Here is a 17740-nt window from a genome sequence, read left to right as displayed (position 1 = left end):
AACTAGATATACACTTTTTGTTTTCTTTTTTTTTTTAACTTAACATGCTGTATATTAAGTCTGTTTCACCATCTTTAATCTTTCACCATTTTTAATGGATATATACTATTCTGTTTTACAGATATATTATTTATTTAATTAGTTCTCTTTGTTTGGACATCTATACCATTTCTGTTTTAGCTGTTATAAATAGTGCTGAAGTGAATGTCTTTGAACCAAATCTGTTTGCCTTCCTGATTATTACCCCAGGATAGATTCCCAGTAGAATTAATGAGCAAAAGGTTATGAACAATGTAAATAAAGCATATTGCCTGCCGCCAGGCTGTCCTCCAGGTGATTCTGTTTTACACTTCTCCCAGCAGCGTGTAATACTACAAAGTAACTAGATAAATTTTTATTTGTACAAATCATAAATTTTAATCTTTACAGCTGGTGTGCGACTAACCTCGGAAACTGCGTGATAATTAACAAGTGCTATTATACAACCAAGTGAGTTACAAAGTAATCTATACCAGTCATGAAAGTTCAGCTCCGAAAGGACCATTGGACTGCATGCTGTGTGTCTATCACCATGTAGAAGGCAAAGTCTAGGGCAGAGCTCCCACCCCCAGGAACCTTATCTTGCTGGGTGGATATACGGGTTGCCAGTGACACAGAGCAGGTATGTAATCAACAAACTATAGTGTGCAGTCCGAATGCGTGCTCATGTCAGAAAGAGGTTGTGTTGCACGTATCAGCTTCTCAAGCCTGTGCCCTGGGAGCTATCTGCTAGCTGTGGGGCCGGCCCAACCTCGGGCGTGGCTGGAGCTGCCTGGAACGTGGCTGCTGTGAGCTGAGGTGCCTCCCCTTTCGCCAGTGTACGCACCCGCACCCACGCGACGGGGCGGGAGCGTGCATCTCTTTGCCCTGGATTCCTCAGAAAATAAGGATTCAGCAAATGACGAAGTTTCTTTTTGAACCCTAAGTGAATTAAACTGATTCTTTCCTTAAAGGACAAGCCTTAAGCATTTTGCAGTCCCTATTGGATTTATGTTTTCAGCAGCTGTAGCGACAGAGCTTTTCTCTGTGTTCTGATCTCCTCTTTCTGCAGGAATTCATACATCCAATTGCTTCCATTGTTTCAGTAGATGCTTTGAGGGGAAAAAAGGAAACTGACATGGGTTAGGCACACACTTTATGCCAGGCACTGTGCAGAGCGGAGGACGCATTCTGAAAGCTACCTGGACTTACAGCTTGCTTTATTTATTCTACAGCTTTCTATAAGCACACACTCTGTGCTCGGCACGGGGGATGCCGGACACACACACGGTCCCTCCCTCACGGGAGCTTAGTATCTGATGCAATTGGCTGCTCTTTCTGTTCTAGCCCTGATCACGCCAGCTGGGAAGTGCTGGCTGCAATGGCCTGTGAAACAGGGCTCCTCATGTGCTGAAAGTGCAAGGAGGTGTCAGGGCGGGCTGAACAGGCTTGGCTCTGGCACCTATGCAGGTGTGTCCAGGGCTCCTGCAGGGAGAGCCTTGGAGAGGGCCGCCTCTCTCCTCCTGCCCCTAGTACGCTCACTGTTTCCTGACCGATTACACTGTCCTTTGCACACCACCCACTTTAGCATCGGACTCTGGGTCTCCCTTACTGTAAATTCTCTCCTTCAAAGGTCTTGTTCCTGGCTCTGCTTGCCCTCACCTAGATTCTTTTCCCCTCAGTACCTATCACCGTACCAAAGTGTGAGGAGAGTCACTTTCACTAGGGTGTGACTGCCTAAAAGTGTAACCTCCCAGGTTGCATTTATACTTTGGAAGAGGAGGTCAGTAGTAAACATTAATTTCTAATTGCAGGTTTTTGAGCGGTTGCCTTTCTGAGTGTTCATTGCCTGCAATAGAAACATCTACTCAAAGGACACTTCTCTGTCCGGCCACCTAGCTTCTCCTACCCAAATCCTTACAGGCCAGAAAAACAGAGGCCAGTGACCGAGCCACCGAATTCTAATGTTTTGCCTGGGCTTGCTGGAGTATTTGGGGAAGAATTCTAAAACCTGCTCTGGTCTTAGCTCTGCCCTCATCTCTCTACCTGAGCCTCCATTTCCTTTTCTGTAAAATGGAGCTTATGGGATTTGGGGGGAGAGGAAAAATGAGCTGAAAAGTCTGCACCAACACAAGTTTACCCCAGGCTGCGAGAGAGCCTAGCCTCCTGTCTAAAGGTGAGGTCTGAACAGACTTTCAACTTGCACACTTTGACCTAAACCAGATATGATTAATTGTATCGTTCTTAAACAGGCGGCTTTTGACAAAGTTAGAGACAGCTTCGTTTTCAGTGGCCTGTTTGGCCCAGATGTGTTGAACCCCAGGGATATCAGGTAGTCATGCTTATTTATTTTCAAAGAGGTGTTCAGTATTCACCCCATATTTTTGTTTTAATAACTACTACCAAAGCTTCCTCCCCAAGCTGATTTTCTAAACTCTGGAAAGGACTAATTCTAAAAGAGAATGAGGGCAGGGAAGCTTGGAAGGCAGCCAAAGGCTCCTTGCTCTCCGCAGCCACACGAGATGGCCCAGGAGAGGCTGACCTGGAGGTGATTCCCATGCTGAGTCATGGGGACGGCCCTTTCCAGTGTGTGTCCCCTGTCCCGGAGGAGGGGATGCTGGGTGCCGCTCCGCGAGCAGCTCTAGGTAAAGAAAGAATATAGCAGGGGAAACTAACGGGAATTATTGTGAAACATGGTTGGGGGTGGGCAGATTTTAGGATTTTGGTTCCAAATGTTATTTTGCAGACCTAAGGGAAACTTACTTTTAAAGAACTGACCTGTTTGCTGGCCCCAAATTCCACACTGAGACAGATTCTGTGATCCCAATGTCAGTTCAGCTCTAAATCGTCACGTGGGATTGAAAGGGGACATTGGAACTGAATTGGAACCTAAATCTGAATCCCAACTCGGATACTTTCTCTTTTAGACCTTGGGAATATTACTTAACCTCTGGGTGCTCTTTGGAAAATAGGGATATTAGCATCTTGTTGGGTTGTTTGTGAGGATGACTAAAACATTTTGGAGCAGGGTAACCTTCCCAGGCTTTCAGGAGAGGTTGCAGCCAAACAGTTTTCAGGGGTGGAAATTTTTTTTTCTTTGGCCACGCCATGTGGCATGCGGGATCTTAGTTCCCTGACCAGGGATCGAACCTGTGTCCCCTGCAGTGGGATCGTGGAGTCCTAACTACTGGACCACCAGGGAATTCCCAGGGATGGAAATTTTAAACTGAAGACAGAATACACACAGGAGCTGTTGGCCTGTGGCAGCCATGCACGTGATGAGACAGCAGCTAAGGATCTCTGGAAGCATTGTAGCTATTTCTCTGTGTCCTGCCATGCTCTGACCCTTCAGACATCTGGTGATCAATGCTCAGATAGACTGGAGGGCAGCACTAACTTACTCTGAATTTATTAGGGCTTCTTCCCACCCAGCACGTTTTCCTCTCCTTGATCTCCAGTATGTTTCTTTCCTTCTTTCTTCTTTCCTCCTGGAGCAGGACAAGAGCTAAAAGAGCTGAAACTGCTGAACACTGAAAAATGCGGAGATGAGCTTTTTCTCCAAACATTTCATATGAAATTTTTCAAACATGCAGAAAAGTTGGAAGAATTGTATAGTGAACATCCATATAGCTACCACCCAGGTTCTAGCATTAATATTTTGCTATATTAGCTTGTATCATCATTTTTTGATGCATTTCAAAATAAGCTGCATTGCAGGCACTAGAACACATCATGGGGTTAGTTTTGAAGTGTTAATTTGATGAAGAATCTGGGTTCTCCAAGAGCTGCCCAGAGCCTTGCTCTGCTTTCAAAGAACTAGAACTGATCCCTTCCCTACAAGTGTGATATTTCTGCTGCTGTACCAGCACGTGCCTCAGGATCCAAGGGAGGCCCTAGGGTTCCTGCCCTCAGAGTGTCCCCGATGCCAATAGACATACAAGCGAAAAACTTGGAATCACTGTGTACATACTGACTATATCCTGTTTCTCTCTCTGTTTCTCTTTCTTTCTCTTTTTCTCTTTCTTTCTCTTTCTCTCTCTCTCTGTCTCTCTCTCTGTAACTTAGTATATCTTTTAGCATTTTGCCTTGCTAAATATTTTTTTAAATTGTGGTTTTTAGTGGCCAGACCATCCAATAGCAGTGACTACTGCAATGGTTTAGATAAATCTCATACATGCAATGTTGATCAAAAGAACTCAGGCACAAAAGAGAATATACAATGTGATCGTGAACTTTTCTGTGTGTATATCGCAGACTTGAATCATTTTTTAATTCTGCTGGGTGGTATACAGTAATATCTCTACCTCTTAGAACCACCAGATCACTCATGCCTCTTTTTGATCTGTAGCGATACGTTTGCTGGTAACAAAGCATCCCACTCTTGAGGCCTCCTGCAGCTTGGAGCCCACAGTGCCAGGTGGCGCCTGAATGTGTTCTTTCTCCCACAGAGTCAGGATGGCCGTCCTCTCTAAGGAATATGGTTTTGTGATTCTAACTGGTGCTGCCAGCTTCATAATGGTAACTCATCTAGCCATCAACGTTTCCAAGGCCCGCAAGAAGTACAAAGTGGAGGTGAGTGGGAACACAGCGGTGCCTCTGTGGGTTCGTCGGGCCAAGAACTTGTTTTCAGTTGTGGAGGGAAAGGTGAGGTGCTAGTGGTCAGCGGTGGCAGTTTCAGGCCTGTTCCTATTAGAAATTCTGCCCCTGTCTGGAAGGAGGAAGGCAAGAAATATGGGGCCCTTCTGGAGAGTCATTTCCATCTTGTTTTACTTTTGTCTCTTCTGTAAAAAGACCAGGTGTGCTTTTGGCTGGAGCTCTTTGCTAGGAAGACAGTTATTTTCTAAAGGGGGTTAAGTAGGAATTCCCGGGCTGTCCAGTGGTTAGGACTCTGCATTTTCACTGCCAAGGACCCAGGTTCGACCCCTGTTTAGGGAACTAAGATCCCACAAGCCTCACAGTGAGGCCAAAAATAAAACGGGGGGTGGAGGGGGTTAAATAGCAGTTGTTTCCTGGTGTGCCACTTTAAAATGATGTCTTCTGGTGATTTTCGTGTTTCCCAAGTAGAAGAGAAGCACGTGGTGCTGAGTTAGCCTGTGTTTGGACATCAGACATAGGGAGGAGATCTATTGAATGCTTCCTTTAGCTCTAGCTGATCTAGAAGGGATACTTACTGAAGCTGTCCCTGGTGAGCAATGTTAAATGTCTACTTCTTTTGAGCAATTTATAATTAGAGCTCCTTTTAAAGTTTTCATGTCTAGTTTATTATTTTGATGGGCACATTAAAACTCTCACACACTCAGTTTCTGTTCCCCCATTAAAGGGAACCTTAAAAGGATGTGGTATTTGCTGACTCTTGGGAAGGAGCTATTTCCCAATGGCATCCTTGTAATGCATCCCAAAGCCACCAGTGATGGCATAACGTCAACAAAAACCCCGAATTTGGCACAAGCTGCCTCTACCCCTTGAATGGCACAGACATATATTCTTGTCACTGGATGTTAATAGACACAGATTGAATCTGCCTCTGAGAATGAGACCTCTGTCACCACATGCATGTAAGCAGAAATTGAATGATCATCTGACCAAGGTTATGGCAGAAGATGCTTTGGGATACATTATCTTTAAGGTTGATTTTAACTCTCAACACTGAATGAATGCTACACTTGACCATTTGATCACACACACTTTGTTTTAACAGTATCCTACAATGTATAGCACTGACCCTGAAAACGGACACCTCTTCAACTGCATTCAGCGGGCCCACCAGAACACGTGAGTGCTGGCCCTGCCCGGCCCCCAAGATATCTGCAGAGTGGGTGTTTTCTGTCCAACACCTCGACCCTGGGTACTCTGTCTGCTGAGTAATAGCAACGATGACGATCATGGATACTCATTAAAAGTATCATTAAAAATGTATAAGTGAACAGATTAAATATTAAGCAAAATTAAGAGTTGTTAGGATGGTGGGATTCTAGATGACCTTTTCTTTTTTTCTTCCATTTCTTTTATTTTTAATTGAAGTAACATTGATTTACAGTGTTGTTAATTTCTGCTGTACAGCCAAATGATTCAGTTATAAATATATATATATTCTTTTTTGATATTCTTTTCCATTATGGTTTATTACAGGATATTGAATATAGTTCTCTCTGTTATACAGTAGGACCTTGTTGTTTATCCATTCTATATATAATAGCTTACATCTGCTAATCCCAACCTCCCACTTCATCCCTCCCCCAATGCCCTTTTCAAACATGAATTTAATGCTGCATTACTCTTCTGCAGTATTTGCAGCAAGTTCACTCTAAACTGATACTGAATCTCCCAGCCTAGGGGGTGAGAGGCTTTGAGCTCTGTAAGGAAATCTACTCTAATTCGCCTCATCAGTTTGTCAGATTTGAGGTCTTTGACTCACTGTGTTCTGAGTTACCTCTAATCTAATCCCAAGCAGAGCAAAAGAAGGTGGATCTTAGCGGTCAGGCCTTCTGCCTCTGGTCAATGTTTATTTTTATTCTCAAGTTTCTAACTTGGCAAGGAAGAATGTAAAGGGTTCTTAGTTTTACATAGACATACTTATATAGAGCACTTTAAAGGAAAAAAAAACCTTTTTTTTCTATCTATTCCAGGTTGGAAGTGTACCCTCCCTTCTTATTTTTTCTAGCTGTCGGAGGTGTTTACCACCCAGTAAGTTTTTCCGGGGAGGGGGTTCATCTAATTAGATTTAATAGATTTAATTCACTGAGCCATTCAGGAGGGAAGAGGAAATGAAACTTTAATGAACATCTTCAATGTCTAGGCACCATGTATTTAAAAGAATTTCATTCAGTTACTTCTTACAAAGTTCCTTAAAGTAGGTAGAATTTTTCCCGTTTTTTACAGATAAGGAGAAACCTCTTGGATACTATGTAACTTTCTCAAGATCAAATAGCTACAGAGTAGATGAATCAGAATTTGAACCCAGGTCTCTCTGATCCTAGGAGGTTCATGTCCATTGAGTTTTCCTTTGCCACATTATTCATGCAACGAACGTTTCCTGGACACCTGAACAAAACAGGCAAAGACTCCTGGTTTCATGGAGCTGACTCTTAGTTGGGGTCGCAGACAAAAAGCAATTCAAGGACATCGTGTAGCATGTTAGAAGGTGATGCACCCCACAGAGGAAGCAAAAACAGGGATGGTGGAAAGGGAGTGCCTGGGGACGGGGGAGACAGTGTTGAGTGGGGCGGTCAGGAGGAGCGCCTTGATGCGAAGGTGACACTTAAGCAGTAGGTGAGGGAGCAGGTGCTGCAGATGTCTCCAGACATCTGCAGGCAGGAGACGAGCCAGGGCGAGGCCCTGGGGCAGGAGCCTGCCTGGTCTGTGTGGTGCACAGTGAGCGGTGCGGCTTCAGTGGTGAGCAGGAGGTGAGGGCTGGAGGTGAGGGTGGACCTCGGGGCCGTGTAGGCCGCTATGGCCCTTGTGAGCCTTAGGTTTGGTCCTCACTACACCTTATCTAAATAAAGCAAGTTTATCTGAGCCTGATTAGTTGCCACTGGGGTCTTGCCTTACACAGAAAGTGTTTCCTTTTCAGGGCCCCGATTTCCCCTCCATTGAGTTCAGACCAGAGTGCTGGCATCTCACATTTCTGGTTCTGAGACTTTCATAAGCCTCTGGTCTGTACCTGAATGGCCTTGTGCTTTTTTTGTCAGCTGCCAGAATGGCACATCTATAGTTCATGACCTCAAAGTCTTGTACTTTTTTCAAAGAAAAATCTGCTACTCTCTTAGAGAAGATGTTTCTTTCTTGTGCCTCTAAAGAGCCCCAATCCTAGCAAGTAAATAGGCTAGCTGGTCTAAACAGACTAGCTGGTCTCTCTAGGCGTCACCTGATGTCCACCCCAGCCCCGTTCCTGTCCCACTTCCCTAGATCCCATTCCTTGTGCTTAGTTCTTGGAAATACTCTAAGACTACTCTGAAGACAAGCACCTAATATTGTTCCTGGGTTGACGGTAATTATGCGACTTTAAAGAGAGACCTGGCAGAAACTACAGAGCTTCTAGATAGTGACTTGTGCGCCTGGGGTTTTTATTTATAGTTGTTTAATGCTCCTACTGATACTTAACTTTCCCTAAAATCATCAAAACAAACAAATAAAAATCCTAAAGTAGGAACCTCGCCCCCACTGATGCCACTGCTAAATTGAAAAGACAGCTGGGGACAGTGACGCCCAGTGACTCACGTCCTCACACACCCTCTCTCTTCCTCTCCCCTGTCTCCTTTAGACCAAATGGGTTGGTCACCCCGGCAGGGTGTCCAAATGGAAGGATTTCCCATCTTGCATGAGTTTTCACTCTCTCTTCCCAAGGGTGTCGGGAATGGGGAGACTTTCCCCTCCAAGACCACATGTTCTGGGATTCACAACATGACACACTCCCCCGACTTTTTCTAGTGGAGCCCCATGCCTATGCGTGGGCCACAGCACAGCCCCTTAGAGCCCTCCCAGGGGGGACCTGGCTGAGACGAAGCAGCACGCAGCCGTGGGGTGTGCAGTCCATCTCCTGTCCACAGGGCTCCTCCCCTAGTCCTGCCTTTCAGTCGGTTTCCTCTCCTGGCTTACTCCGCGACCCCCAGGCCTGCCTCTCCTTCCCCTGTGCTCTAGCACACTGAGTCCCCTGGGGCAGGCCGGGAGGTTCCTCCCATCCCACCTACCTAGGAGAAGGCCAGCAATCACCTCCCAGGTCTCTGAGCAGTTCACAGAAGGATCACAGCGCTTTGATTTTCCTGACTGAAACAACTTCATTCTACCCTAACTTTGGTAGGGAGTATTTTACTATATCCATAAAACTGTTAACTTTTTGTTAAAACATTGTGTAATCAATCCTAGATGTTAATAAAATTCTGCCTGTTTCTTTCATGCAAATAACTAACAGAGCCCTTTTATTTTAGCGTGTAGTTTCTGGCTTGGGCTTGGCCTGGATTGTTGGACGAGTTCTTTATGCTTATGGCTATTACACAGGAGGTAAGGACATATTGACATCTGTCAAGGAAACAAATTTAAAATCTTATACTACTATATTTTCCTGTTTAGCAGGGCTTTAAGAAGAGGGAAAGTAACTTGATATTTAGGTGAAAGATCTGTTATCGTCTTTCTTTTTATTAACCTTTGAATAGTAACAAAGCACATTCTGCATTTTCAATGTGTCAGTTGCTGTTCTAAGAACTCTGCATATGCTATTTAGCCTTACAACAATTCTATGACATAGATAATATTATTTTATAGATGAGGAAACTGAGGCTTAGAAAGATTAAGACTCTAGGTCACAGAGCTACTAAGTGTAAACTAGAAAGCCAGGATTCAAACCCAGGCAGTCTGACCCCAGATCCCCTGCTCCTAATCAGTACTATAAATGGTGTGCCTGAGAGAGAAGGGGGAAGAGATTCTTCTGGCTGGACTTACCTCTTGGAAGAGGGAAAACTCCAAAAGATCCTGGAGCGAAGGTGCTCTAATTATTATCCCACAACGTGTTTTAAAGTTCAATACTGTTGTGGCACACGACTTTGCATGCAGTATGTAACATACTGACAGCTTAGGCTGAAGAGCTGGTTGGCCTCCTAAGACTAGATGGTCTAATGTACAACCCCAAGTGCCTTGACAGAATGGCTGGTGGATGTTGACAGCACTGTCATTGTGGAGCACCCCCAGTAACTTCTGCTCTTTCCTCTTTTTTAGAACCTAGAAAGCGGAAACGGGGAGCCTTGAGCTTCATCGCCCTCATTGGCCTGATGGGCACCACGGTGTGCTCTGCTTTCCAGCATCTTGGTTGGGTTAGAACTGGCTTGAGCGGTGGGTGCAAAAGCTGCCATTAAAGAGTTATCGGGTGTTTTGAAACTCTCATTCATTTTGACTGACTTTTATTTTCAGTGACTTTTTTTTTTTCCCTAAATAAACACTTACCTGGCGTCAGCCTCATACCTAACCCTCTCACTTATTTCTTTTTGAGTCTTTATCTAAAATATAAGTAGCCTGTTCCTAGTAGATGAGAGAGAGGCCACAGGTATTGAGCACTCCTTCTCACCCTGCCAGAGGATGTTTACTTAATGTGTGAGCTGGAAAAAGGTCTATTTGTGGAAATATGTTCATAGTCATGCCACAGCAGTGAAAAACTGGGGCTCGAAGAAAGTCTTTTAGTGCTAGTTATAAGATTATCTTATCACTTGCTAATACATAGGATTTTAAAAAAATCTCTATTGAAGATTGCTTCTAATGCTTAAAAACTGAAGTGATAGACTAAATTTAAGGTTATGAAACTTAATAGAGATGAATCTAATTTCCTGCATTTGGATGCAAAGATCTGATTGCATAGGTACAAATGGGGAAGGACAACCTTAGCAACAAAATATGGAAGACTTAAAAGGTTTTAGCTGACTTGGAGAACAATGCGAGTTGGCAGAATGAGATGGCTGTTCCAGAAATGAATGTGGCCCTAAACTACTTAACAGTAATAGTGTCTAGATCTGTGCTTTCCAATACAGCCACTAGCCACACAGGACTATTTACATTTAAATTTATGCTATACTATATAAATAAAACAAAAAAAATCAGCTCTTTAGTTGCTCTAACCACATTTCAGGTGTTCAGTAGCCTTTGAGGATTAGATAGGATTTGAACCCAGGCCTGACTCTCAAATCCATGCTTTTTCCATTGTACCCCACTACCACTTCGAGGAGCTAAAACATTTAAGGATAGAATGCCCTGGTCGGCAACTGAAGATGGTCAGCTTTGGCTAGATGACTGCCTGGAGTCCTCAGGGCATTGGATGAGAAAGCTGGACTAGATCAGTGTTGGTTCATGGGAAATTTTCACCAGTGGAGAGCAAAATAAGAAAAATGAGGACTGTTTTTATAAAGCTTTAACTTGTATTCTTTTTTACATTAAAATGTCCCTTTATGAAATGATGGTGGTGATGAATGGTACGGTTTTCTTTGTTCCTGACTTAAAAAGATAATATAATTAAAAATTTGTAATAAGCTAGGGTTGTGGTTTGGGTTGTTTTTTATTTTGATTTTTGCCTTTTTGGTTTTTGTTTGATAAGAACTGCACCTAAAGAGATTGGAGAACTTGTTAAGGTTTCTTTTCTCATCAGAGTATAGGCATCAGCGAAGCAGGGCAGGGGAGACATGGAGACAAAGTTGGGTTTTCACCTTTGTTTGAAGTCTTAACAGGGTATGCTTTTCAAAGTAATATGATCCATCTTTGTCATTTTGCTATTATAGAATGGGCTCAAAGGAAGTTTTATAAGGAACCCAACACATGAAAGGGTGCTGTGGTTGAAGTGGGGAACCCAGAGCTCTGCCTTTTCATTTCCCTGTTTCCTCCACAAACACACTTCCAGGGCACCCAAGGGCTGGGCAGAATCCAGTTTGTATCAGTGCCATAGAGAATAACCCTGCCTGGCCAGCTAGTTTCTATTAAATTCCCTGGTCTCGTGGAGAAAAAAAAAAAGGCATAAGTACTGCTTCCACTCACTGCTGTTCCACAGTGTACATTCCAAAGAGTCAGTTTATTTCTATGGAAAAACACATTCTGAGTTCTGTTATAGGTGGAAATTAGAGAACCATACCAGTCTACCGTTGCTCCATACTGAACCTCAAGTATCCCCACCCCTGCAGGTAGCTATATGCCCTTGAGTTTATTAGCCTCCCTAAGCCTCCATTTGCTCAGTTGTAGGTTGGGGATAATGATAATACTTACTGTATAAGGTTCTTTTTTTAAAATTGAAGTATAGTTGATTTGTAATGTTGTGTTAGTTTCTGGTATACAGCAAAGTAATTCAGTTTCATATATATATATTCTTTTTAGATTCTTTTCCATTATAGTTTATTACAAGATATTGAATACAGTTCCCTGTGCTATACAGTAGGTCCTTGTTGCTTGTCTATTTTACATATAGTAGTTTGTATCTGCTAAGCCCAAATTCCTAACATCCCTCCCCTATCCCCTTTCCCCTTTGGTAACCATAAGTTTTTTTTCTCTGTCTGTGAGTGTATTTGTTTGGTAAATAAGTTCATTTGTATCATTTTTTAGATTCCACATATAAGTGATATTATTTGATATTTGTCTTTGTCTGACTTATTTCACTTAGTATGATAATCTCTAGATCCATCCATGTTGCTGCAAATGGCATTATTTCATTTTTTTCATACCTGAATAATATTCCATTTTATATATATATATATATATATATATATATATATATATATATATATATATATACACACACACACACACACACCCCACATCTTCTTTATCCATTCATCTGTCAATGGACATTTAGATTGCTTCCATGTCTTGGCTATTGTAAATAGTGCTTCTATGAACATTGGGGTACATGTATCTTTTTGAAGTATGGTTTTCTCCAAATATATGCCCAGGAGTGGGACTGCTGGATCACATGGCAACTCTATTTTTAGTTGTTTAAGGAGCCTCCATACTGTTCTCCGTAGTGGCTGTACCAATTTACATTCCCACCAACAGTGTAGGAGGGCTCCCATTTCCTCACACCCTCTCCAGCATTTATTATTTGTAGACTTTTCGATGATGGCCATTCTGACCAGTGTGAGGTGATACCTCACTGTAATTTTGATTTGCATTTTTCTAATCCATTGCTAATTAGCAGTGTTGAGCTTTTTTTTATGTGTCTGTTAGCCATCTGTATGTCTTCTTTGGAGAAATGTCTGTTTATGTCTTCTGCCGATTTTCTGACTGGGTTTTGTTTTTCTTGTTATTGAGCTGTATGAGCTGTTTGTATATTTTGGAAATTAAGCCCTTGTGGGTCACATTGTTTGCAAATATTTTCTCCCCATCTATAGGTTGTCTTGTCACTTTATGGTTTCCTTTGCTGTGCAAAAGCTGGTAAGTTTGATTAGGTCCCATTTGTTTATTTTGCTTTTATTTCTATTGCCTTGGCAGACTAACCTAAGAAAACTTTGCTATGATTTATATCAGAGAATGTTTTGCCTATGTTCTCTTCTAGGAGTTTTATGGTGTAATGTCTTATATTTAAGTCTTTAAGCCTTTTTGAGTTTATTTTTGTGTATGGTGTGAGGGAGTGTTCTAACTTCATTGATTTACATGCGGCTTTCCAACTTTCCCAACACCGTTTGCTGAAGAGACTGTCTTTTCTCCACTGTATATTCTTGCCTCCTTTGTCAAAGATTAATTAACTGTGGGTGTGTGGGTTTATTTCTGGTCTCTCTGTTCTGTTCCATTGATCCATGTTTGTTTTTGTGCCAATACCATGCTGTTCTGATTACTGTAGCTTTGTAGTATTGTCTTAAGTCTGAGAGGGTCATGCCTCCAGCTTTGTTCTTTTTCCTTAGGATTGTTTTGGCAATCTGGGTCTTTCATGGTTCCATATAAATTTTAGGATAATTTGTTCTAGTTCTGTGAAAAATATCATGGGTAATTTGATAGGGATCACATTAAATCTGTAGATTGCTTCGGGTAGTGTAGCCACTTTAACAATACGAATTCTTCCAATCCAAGAGCATGGGATAACTTTCCATTTCTTTGAATCATCTTCAGTTTCCTTTATCAAGGTTTTATAGTTCTCAGATATAAATCTTTCACCTCCTTGGTCAGGTTTATTCCTATGTATTTTTTTAATGTGATTTTAAAAGGGACTTTTTTCTTACTTTCCTTTTCTGATATTTCACTGTTAGCGTAAAGAAATGCAACCAATTTCTGTATGTTAACCTTGTATCCTGCTACCTTGCTGAATTCGTTTATCAGTTCTAGTAGTTTTTATGTGGCATCTTTAGGATTTTCTACATATAGTATCATGTTATCTGCATGTAATCACAATTTTACCTCTTCCCTTCCAATTTGGATACCTTTTATATCATTTTCTTTTCTGATTGCTGTGGCAAGGATTTCCAATACTATGTTGAATAGAAGTGGGCATCCTTCTCTTGTGCCAGATTTTAGCAGGAAGGCTTTCAGCTTTTCACCACTGAGTATTATGTTGACTGTTAATTGTGTTGAGATATGTTCCCTCTGTACCCACTTCGGTAAGAGTTTTTATCATGAATGGATGTTGAATTTTATCAATTGCTTTTTCTGCATCTATTGAAATGATCATGTGGTTTTTGTCTTTTCTTTTGTTGATGTGGTGTGTCACATCGATTGACTTGTGTATTTTTTAAAATCAAATCGTATTGGGAGAAGTAATTTATTTTATGGAAAAGTTTTAAGGCTTATCCCATTGAAACAAAGGAAAAGTTGAACCAAAGAAAACTTTAAAATAGATTATATTGCATGAGCTCCCACAAGTAATGGGAAATATATGTACATATTAGATTACATATACTTCGAATAAACAAAGAAGAATTACTATGATGTTAATATTTTCATGTGACCAACACTGAAGGATAAATTATGCTCGTAAGTGGACTATAAATTAACAGTTCACCTGACTTCTCTATGCCAATAGTAAAGACTTCTGACTTTTGATTAAATAGCTATAAGCTGCATATTTTTTCCAAGTAAACTAAGCAGTTTTGTTTTGTTTTGTTTTGATTTGCATATGTTGAGCCATCCTTGCGACCCTGGGGTGAACCCAACTAGATCATGGTGTATGATCATTTTTATGTTTTGTAGGATTTGGTTTGCTAATATTTTTGTTGAGAATTTTTGCATCTATATTCATCAGAAATGATGAATACTGTAGTTTTCTTTTTTGTTAGTGTCCTTGGTTTTGGTATTAAGGTGATGATGGCTTCATAGAATGACTTTGGGAGTGTTCCCTCCTCTTCAGTCTTTTGGAAGAGTTTGAGAAGGATTGGTATAAGTTCTTCTTTGTATGTTTGGTAGAATTTCCCAGTGAAGCCATCTGGTCCTGGACTTTTCTTTGCAGGGAGTTTTTTAAATTGCAGATTAGTGATTGGTCTGTGCAAATTATCTACTCCTTGATTCAGTTTTGGTGGGCTGTATGTTTCTAGAAACTTGTCCATTTCTTCTAGGTTGTTCAATTTGTTGACATATAATTGTTCATAGTATTCTCTTATGGTTTTTAATATTTCTGTGGTATCAGTTGTTATTTCTCTTCTTTCATTTATTTTATTTGGATCCTCTTTCTTTTCATCTTGGTGAGCCTGGCCAGAGGTTTGTTGATTTTATTTTTTCAAAAAACATGCTCTTGGGACTTCCCTGGTGATGCAGTGGTTAAGAATCTGCCTGCCAATACAGGGGACACAGGTTCAATCCCTGGTCCGGGAAGATCCCACATGCCGCGGAGCAACTAAGCCCGTGCGCCACAACTACTGAGCCTGCACTCTAGAGCCCCCACACCACAACTACTGAAGCCTGCGCACCCTAGAGCCCACATGCTGCAACTACTGAGCCCATGCTCCGCAACAAGAGGTACCACTGCAATAAGAAGCCTGTGCACTGCAACGAAGAATAGCCCCCGCTCACCACAACTAGAGAAAGTCTGTGCGCAGCAATGAAGATCCAACTCAGCCAAAAAAAAAAACATGCTCTTGATTTGATTGATTTTTTTCTATTGTTTTTTACTATTTTATTTACTCTCTGATCTTTACTATTTCCTTCCTTCTGCTGACTTTAGGTTTTGTTTGTTCTTTTTCTAATTCTTTTAGGTGGTAGGTTAGGTTGTTTGAGATTTTTCTTGTTTTTTGATTAAGGCCTGTATCACTATGAACTTCCCTCTAAGGACTGCTTTTGCTGCATCCCATAGATTTTGTATAGTTGTGTTTTCATTGTCAGTTGTCTCAAGGTATTTTTAAAATTTCTTCTTTGATTTCATTGTTGACCCATTGGTTTTTTTAGTAGCACATTGTTTAGTCTCTGTGTAATCATTTTTTTTCCTCGTTTCTCTTTCTGTGGTTGATTTTTTTTTTTTTTTGTCTGCGTTGGGTCTTCATTGCTGCACAGGCTTTCTCTAGTTGCGGCGAGTGGGGGCTACTCTTTCTTGTGGTGTGCGGGCTTTCATTGCGGTGGCTTCTGTTGTTGCGGAGCATGGGCTGTAGGCGTGTGGGCTTCAGTAGTTGCAGCACACAGGCTCAGTAGTTGTGGCTCGCGGGCTCTAGAGTGCAGGCTCAGTAGTTGTGGCCCACGGGCTTAGCTGCTCCGTAGCATATGGGATCTTCCCGGACTAGGGATCGAACCCAGGTCCCCTGCATTGGCAGGTGGATTCTTAACCACTGCGCCACGAGGGAAGTCCCTGTGGTTGATTTTTAGTTTCATGCTGTTGTGGTCAGAAAAAATGATTGAAATCTTTTCTACCCTCTTAAATTTGTTGAGGTTTGTTTTGTGTTTTAGTATGTGGTCTATCCTAGAGAATGTTCCATGTGTGCTTGAAAAGAATGTGTATTCTGGTTTCTTTGGATGTAATGTCCTGAAAATATCAATTAAGTCTAACTGTTCTATTGTGTCATTTAGGATCTCTTTTGCCTTATTGATTTTCTGTCTGGAAGATCTGCCCCTTGATGTCAGTGTGGTGTTAACGTCTCCTACTACTATTGTATTCCCATCAATTTCTCCCTTTATGTCTGTTGTTAGTATTTGTTTTATGTATTTAGGTGCTCCTATATTGGGAGCATATATGTTAAGAAGTATAATATCCTCTTCTTGTATTGATCCTTTTATCATTATATAGTGTCCTTTTTTATCTTTCTTTATAGTCTTGTTTTAAAGTCTGTTTTGTTCTGATATGAATATTGCTACCGTCGCTCTCTTGCTATTCCCATTTTCAAGAAATATCTTTTTCCATCCCCTCACTTACAATCTGTGTGTCCTTCATCCTAAAGTGGATCTCTTATAAGCAACATATTGTAAGCTCTTGTTTTATTATCCAATCTGCCACTCTATGTCTTTCAATCAGAGCATTTCGTCCATTAACATTTAAGGTAATTAATAGATATGTAATTTTTGCCATTTTAAACCTTGTTTCCTAGTTGATTTTGTATTTCTTCTTTGTTCCTTTCTTTTTGTTTGTGGTTACCCTGGTTTTCAAGTATGTTAACTCATTACTATATCTATTTGCTTTAGATTGGTAGTCATATAAGCTCAAACACGGTCTAAGAAAAAATCTACATTTTTCTTACTCCCATCCCCCACATTTTATGATTCTGATATCCTCTTTTACATCTTCATGCTTATCCTTTTGCTGTTCATTGTAGTTATAATCACTTCCACAAAAAATTTTTGATTTTTTTTTAATCTATGTACTGGCTTATTTTAGTGTTTTACTTTCCTATTGTGATTTTCTCTTTCCTTTATAGATTCTTGCTTCTTTTCATTTAGAGAAGACTCTCAATATTTCTTTCAGGATAGATTTAGTATTGCTATATTTTTAAACTTTTGCATGTCTGAGAAATTCTTTCTCCTTGTATGATCAGGCCACCCAAGACGGTTGTTCTCCTGCTCTCTGTACATCCCCTGCTCAACCAGTGCCTGCTTCACCTATACCCTACTCACATGACTGACCTTCCTACACATACTTGCCCCCACCCCAGCTAGTTCTTCCTACATATTTTCCCCCAACCTAGCTAGTGACTGTTCTAATATTTAGATCAGAATATCTCCACCATGATTGATATCTTATCAAAGGGGCACTGAGGGGGTGTGCCCCTCTGCTAGTTTCCCTGGTAACCAATGAGCCAACCTGACCTCAATTCCCCCTATAACTGGTAACCTTGCCCTCACCCCGGGAACAAAGATTGCT

The 17740-nt window shown here is 41.3% G+C and overlaps 1 protein-coding gene across 1 annotated transcript; it reads left to right on the top strand.

Annotated features, from left to right (window-relative positions):
• Positions 1-4429: 4429 nt before the first annotated feature.
• Positions 4430-9973, top strand: LOC309638402 (glutathione S-transferase 3, mitochondrial-like). The gene is made up of 5 exons (XM_082414371.1): positions 4430-4590; positions 5717-5790; positions 6645-6702; positions 8943-9015; positions 9727-9973. Exons 1-5 carry the CDS (start codon positions 4447-4449, stop codon positions 9861-9863), a joined length of 486 nt encoding a protein of 161 aa, XP_082270497.1. The 5' UTR covers positions 4430-4446; the 3' UTR covers positions 9864-9973.
• Positions 9974-17740: the final 7767 nt, after the last annotated feature.

Source organism: Balaenoptera physalus (genome assembly GCF_965194825.1).
Source record: "Balaenoptera physalus genome assembly, chromosome: 1".
Lineage (NCBI taxonomy): Eukaryota > Metazoa > Chordata > Mammalia > Artiodactyla > Balaenopteridae > Balaenoptera > Balaenoptera physalus.
The sequence above is the reverse complement of the archived record's forward strand: the minus strand, read 5'-3'. Positions and strand labels throughout refer to the sequence as shown.

Bases quoted from the DNA above. Each gene is read 5' to 3' on its own strand.
- LOC309638402 (XM_082414371.1), top strand. From the start codon at position 4,447: ATGTGTTCTTTCTCCCACAGAGTCAGGATGGCCGTCCTCTCTAAGGAA. The intron at 6,703-8,942 runs GTAAGTTTTTCC...CTTTTATTTTAG, and splicing joins TCGGAGGTGTTTACCACCCA to CGTGTAGTTTCTGGCTTGGG. The intron at 9,016-9,726 runs GTAAGGACATAT...CCTCTTTTTTAG, and splicing joins TTATGGCTATTACACAGGAG to AACCTAGAAAGCGGAAACGG.